Source organism: Eretmochelys imbricata, chromosome 4 (assembly GCF_965152235.1).
Source record: "Eretmochelys imbricata isolate rEreImb1 chromosome 4, rEreImb1.hap1, whole genome shotgun sequence".
NCBI classification, from domain to species: domain Eukaryota; kingdom Metazoa; phylum Chordata; order Testudines; family Cheloniidae; genus Eretmochelys; species Eretmochelys imbricata.
Window position 1 is genome coordinate 84445764 of NC_135575.1, and position 6000 is coordinate 84451763.

General features: G+C 37.4%; 1 protein-coding gene across 2 annotated transcripts in view; it reads left to right on the top strand.

The window, feature by feature from the left end:
• TLR3 (toll like receptor 3) overlaps positions 1 to 5728 on the top strand; it is a 31433-nt gene extending 25705 nt beyond the window's left edge. For both annotated transcript variants that reach the window (XM_077814551.1, XM_077814552.1), the window contains exons 3-5: positions 200 to 391; positions 2710 to 4538; positions 5500 to 5728. In XM_077814551.1, the coding sequence (XP_077670677.1) occupies positions 200 to 391; positions 2710 to 4538; positions 5500 to 5728 (2250 nt within the window). The remainder of the gene's footprint in view (positions 1 to 199; positions 392 to 2709; positions 4539 to 5499) is intronic.
• Positions 5729 to 6000: the final 272 nt, after the last annotated feature.

Genomic DNA, 6000 nt, shown 5'->3' on the forward strand with positions numbered 1-6000 from the left:
CTAGTTTAAGGATTCCCATAATGAGTGACATCTGATGTAGACAGACTATTGCCTTCCAACGTATGCGTTTCTCCCTGTTACAGTGTTTGTTCTGTTGCTCCCTTAATTGTGATGTGACCAATTTTTAACCTCAGAATGGCTAAAATAATTCCAAAGGTATCTAACTTGTTACTGTATTTTCACCTGTTCTTTTTTCCAGAATTTGAACATACTGGATGTATCTCATAATCGTTTGCTTTCTACAAAATTAGGATCCCAGCCACAGTTGGAGAGCCTTCGTGAGCTTGTGCTGTCAGAGAATAAAATCACTGAGTTAAAAAAGGAAGAACTAGATTTTCTTAGCAACACTTCCTTAAATAGGCTTGACTTATCATCAAACCCACTGAAAGAGGTAAGAAATACAAGACCACATCCTCAGCTGGTATAAATGATTTATACCAGCTGAAGATCTGACCCATAATTTTTCTATTTTGCAATCACTGATAAAAGAACAGTATTCATTTTGGTCAGAGGTAATAATGTTCTGTTGTAATAAAATACACATTATTTTATTCTTGATATTGTGAGTTGATTTATTATGTAGGTGGAGTAAGATTTTTGATGCACTTAACTACTCATTTCCTTTTGTTTAAGCATTTGGGATTTGTAAAGATGCAATATTGTTATCACTCAGTCTTAACTTGTTGTAAAGGGAATGATCCAGCTTCCACTGAAATAAATGGAAGCAGGATCGTGTCACCATTAGTAACCAAAAGTACATCTATGCTGCATTTTAAAACCTGTGGCAGTGAGTCTCAGAGCCCAGGTCTCGTGCTAAAATCAGATAAATCAGCTACATGTGGACAAAGCGTTCAGGCTCTGAAGGTTGGGTTGGGGAGGGCTTCAGAGCCTGAGCTCCAGTCCAAGCCACAGCTTCTGCACTGCTGTTTTTAGTGCCATAGGTCGAGGCCTGTGAGCCTGAGTCTATAGACCAGGCCTCTGAAACTTGCTGCTGTGGATTTTAAAATGTAGTGTAGACATATCCTAAGAAACCACATTCAACCATAGTAGCTAGAGAAGATAAGCAGCAGCATGAATGCTCAAAATAGCCATACCATCTCTTCCCCCAAAACTTAGAGATTTTTCGACCAGGGAAACGCAACAAAATACTACAAAACCAAAAAATAAATGTACTAATCTCTTTTTTTCCACAATACTGTCTGTCTGGTTTATGTTTCTCTCTAGTTTTTTTCTTGAAAAGAAGCATTGGTTTTTTCTTTCCCTCTTTCTCCTTTGCATTTGTTCGCTGCTGTTCACTTCCTTTGCTCTCTTGCATTGTATTCTCTTCCCCATTGCCCTTCCTTTGTTCATTGTCACCCTCTTTCCTTGTTTCTTACCTGTGTGCCATTGCCCTCTTTTGCTTTTCGGTTTCTTGTCTTCCTTTCTTTTCTCTCCTGCATATTTCTCCCCCTCCTATGGCACCACCACTACCTCTCTGACTCTTTAAACTGAAGTTCCAGTGGCTCAGGTTATCAGTGCATTGTACTAGAAATGCCAACATCTAGGTTTTATTCCTAGTTCTGCCATAAACAGTCCTCTGGTATCTTGGACAAACTAGTTAATCAGTCTGTCCCTTCATTTTCTAACCTTTGCCTAGCTCACAGAGATGGTGTTAAGCTAAATTCATTCATGTATGCAAAGTGCTCAGATACTATGGAAATGAGCACAATAGAAAAGCATACAAATAGATTAAAAAGTGGATGTCCTCTATCCAAGTTTACTCCATGTATGCTATTTTATGTACTACACATGCACACTCCAATCAATGCAGCATTAAAATATGGTTCTGCTCTGAAAAGTGATTGCAAAAATGACATTGTTGAGTTCTGAATTTGTCTCCCTGACTTTCAGGATAAGTGTACTCATTTCACAAGTAAATTGGTGTTGGTTTTGCTTTGTTTTGTCTTCCCACGCCCCTGACAGCTCTGCAAACACAATGTGGGATCTGAAAGTCAAACTGTGTTCTTTCTGGCGCATGTATTTAAATTACTGCCACAAATGAGTACTTGTGCCTATCACTCATCAATTCTGGTAACGAATCAAGAAGAGGGGCAAATATTCTGATTTGTAGCTGCCATTCATTTTGAGGAAGCAAATGTTTGAGCTCTAGTTTTATGAGTGCATACTGTGCCCATAAAAAGGAGACTGAGTTCATCTTGACTGTTATTGTAGGCCTAAATACTCCCCCTGCCGTGTGCCAAAGTATTCCATGTTCTCTTTCATTTAGTGTCATATTGACACTTCTTGACAACAGATCAGTAAATGAAACCCCACAGGAAATGCATGGCAGAGAGATTTGTTGTGTATATATATTTACAAGTTACCTCTAAAGATTCAGAGTCAAATGAAAATTAGACACAGAATTTCAAATCACTTTCATCTATTTACTGTAAAAGTAGGGTAGGTTTTTTCATTACTGATACAAAATATTAATTTTCAGGGGTATTACTACAGGGTTTTGAACCATTACTATAGAAATATAATGCATTTTAAAACAAAGTTTGGTTAAGTCCTGTGGAATTTAGTGAAAATCTATGAGTTAATTTAAATTGTGTGCTTGGTCTATGGTAGTGATTTGAAGAACTTTCCATGTTTTGGCTTTGTGGAACAACTTTCTTAGGTGATTTTTTTTCTTCTAATGTCAAAATCATTAATTTTTTTCCCTTCTAGTTTCACACAGGCTGTTTACATGCAATTGGAAATCTGTATGGCCTTGTGCTGAACAATGTTGAGCTTGGTGAAAATCTCACAGAGAAACTTTGCTTGGAATTATCAGACACAAGAATTCAGAATCTGTCACTGAGCCAGATCCAGCTTTCTTTTATTCACAAGTCAACCTTTCACGGACTGCAAACAACAAACCTCACAGCTTTAAACCTTTCCAAAAATTATTTGAACGTGATAGAAAATGACTCTCTTACCTGGCTTTCAAGCTTAGAGAATTTAAACCTAGAGGATAATAGGATTTATCACTTATTTTCTCATTCATTGTATGGATTATCCAATGTCAAATATTTGAATCTGAGAAGATCACGTGTCAGAAAAATTGATGATTTCTCCTTTCGTTGGCTAAGCCATTTAGAGTATCTTCTTATAGATAGTAATAGTTTTCAAGAAATTACTCCTAATATGTTCACAGGCTTGGACAATCTGAAATATTTGAGTCTATGTAACTGGACCAATGGCTTACAAATAATAACTAATAAAACATTTTCATCACTTGCTAATTCTACTCTGCAGTTTCTTAATCTTACAAAAAGTAGAATCACAAAAATAGAAGGTGGAGCATTTTCTTGGTTGAGACACCTAAAAATTCTTGATTTGGGACTCAATGAAATAAACCAGGTGCTCACAGGTCATGAATTTAAAGGTCTGCAAAATATTGAGGATATCTACCTTTCCTACAACAAAGAGTTGACTTTGACAAGCGAATCATTTGCTTTTGTTCCAAGCCTTAGAAAACTGATGCTACGGAAGGTAGCTTGTAGCAATCTGGACCTCTCTCCTTCACCTTTTCACCCTCTACAGAATCTAACCATCCTGGATATCAGCAACAACAATCTAGCTAACGTAAAAGATGATTTGTTTGATGGACTTCACAAACTTGAAATTCTGGATTTGCAACATAATAATTTGGCTCGACTTTGGAAACATGCCAATCCAGGTGGTCCTGTCCTTTTTTTAAAAGATCTTCTTAACCTGCATATACTTAATTTGAAGTCTAATGGCTTGGATGAGATTCCAGTACAAGTTTTCAAGGGCTTGTTTCAATTAAGAAGCCTGGATTTAGGATCAAATAATTTGAACTTACTTCCAGCATCTTTGTTTGATGACCAGATATCTCTGAATTCATTAATCCTTCAGAAAAATCTTATAACATCTGTTGAAGAAAAAGTGTTTGGTTCACCTTTCAAGAATCTGAAAGAACTAGAGATGGATTCCAATCCATTTGACTGCACCTGTGAAAGTATTTCCTGGTTTGTTAATTGGCTTAATGTGACCCAAACAAACATACCTGGATTAGATACTCATTACCTTTGCAACACCCCACCTAAATATCATAGTACTCTGGTGATGTATTTTGACATTTCACCCTGCAAAGATAGTGCACCTTTTCAATTACTGTATATAATAAGCACCACTGTGATAATGCTTTTCATCTTTATTGTCATTCTTATCCATTTTGAAGGCTGGAGGATAGCATTTTACTGGAATGTGTCAGTAAATCGAGTACTTGGTTTTACAGAAATAGACAGGCAACAGGAAGAGTTTGATTATGATGCCTACATTATTCATGCAAGAAGGGACAGGAATTGGGTGTCCAAGAACTTCATTCCTCTGGAAGAAAATGATCAGTCTCAAATTAGGTTTTGTTTAGAGGAACGAGACTTTGAAGCAGGTATATCTGAATTTGAAGCCACTATTAATAGTATAAAAAGAAGTCGGAAGATTATCTTTGTTGTCACTGACCATCTCTTAAAAGATCCCTGGTGCAAAAAGTGAGTATGTGCATGTGTGTATGTGCACGTGTATGAATAACACTTGTTCAGCAGATCTTTAATGCAGTCATCTCTAAGCCCTGGTCTACCCTGGGGGCGATTGATCTAAGTTACGCAACTTCAGCTACATTGCATTACATCGACTTACCGTGGAGTCTTCCCTGCGGTGAGTTGACTACTGCTGCTCCCCCGTTGACTTTGCCTGTGCCTCTCGCGGCACTGGAGTACAGGAGTCGACGGGAGAGCGCTCGGGATCGATTTATCGCGTCTAGACTAGATGTGATAAATCGATCCCCACTGGACTGATTGCTGTCCACTGATCCGGCGGGTAGTGAAGACATACCCTAAGACAGTGGTCTACTTTCTTGAAAACAGAAAGTACAGGGAAAATTATACTTTGTGACATGAGTGTAACTGTCTGAAATTTAATGGAGGTACTCCAGATGTACCCCGGGGTAACTGAAAGCAGAATTTGGCTCATAAACTACCTGCTTATCTAGTCAATCAAACCATCATTGCCCTTCAGATGATCTTCCATAAAAATAGATGTTTGAGACGAGACAAGACAGCGAGTGGTGAGATTGTTAACATACAAAGATCATTTTTGAGCCAGGGCCTTACCACTGCCGGTTTGTGTGGCTGACAGAAAGAAGTCTGTATACTAAGGGAGCCTAAAATTAAGATGGTTAATTTCTTGGAGGGCAGATTATTCTCTTTTTTAGTTACATAAATAACTCATTTTTTAATTTATTACAAGTATTATCATAAAGGTTAAATGTTAAAAACTATATACAAATTAAAGCCCTGATCTGGCACTGACCTTTGTGGCGCTATCACAGAAAATTATTTGATGTCACTCATCCCTACATAAATCAGCTGATTCAATGATTCATAAGCTCTGTGTAGTTCTATAGCATGTACTTTCAAGATACCAGTTTTTAATTCTTATTTTTTGCTTAAGGTTCAAGGTGTACCATGCTGTTCAGCAAGCTATTGAGCAAAGTCGGGATTCCATCATACTGATCTTTCTTCATGACATTCCAGATTACAAACTGAATCATGCACTTTGCTTGAGAAGAGGAATGTTCAAATCTCGTTGCATCTTGGATTGGCCAGCTCAGAAAGAACGGGTCAATGCATTTCATCAGCAATTAAAAATGGCACTTAAATCTAGCAGCAACATACATTGAATTCTAAAGTATAAGATTGAACTGTTAGGACACTTAATTTCAGACTGACTAAAGGACAACAGTCCTTGTGGGGAAAAATTAAACCAATCCACAGCAACTCCTCTATTTTTCCTATTATGTGTTTTTAATTGGTAATTGTTCTTATCCTTTGTATATTGTTTCACCTGTGTTCTGAGTTCATACAATGGTCACGACGGACACAAAAAATAGGACCAACAACTCTTTCAATCTGTGACCAAAAAGAATCAGCCTATTTAAAATAGAGCAGAAAT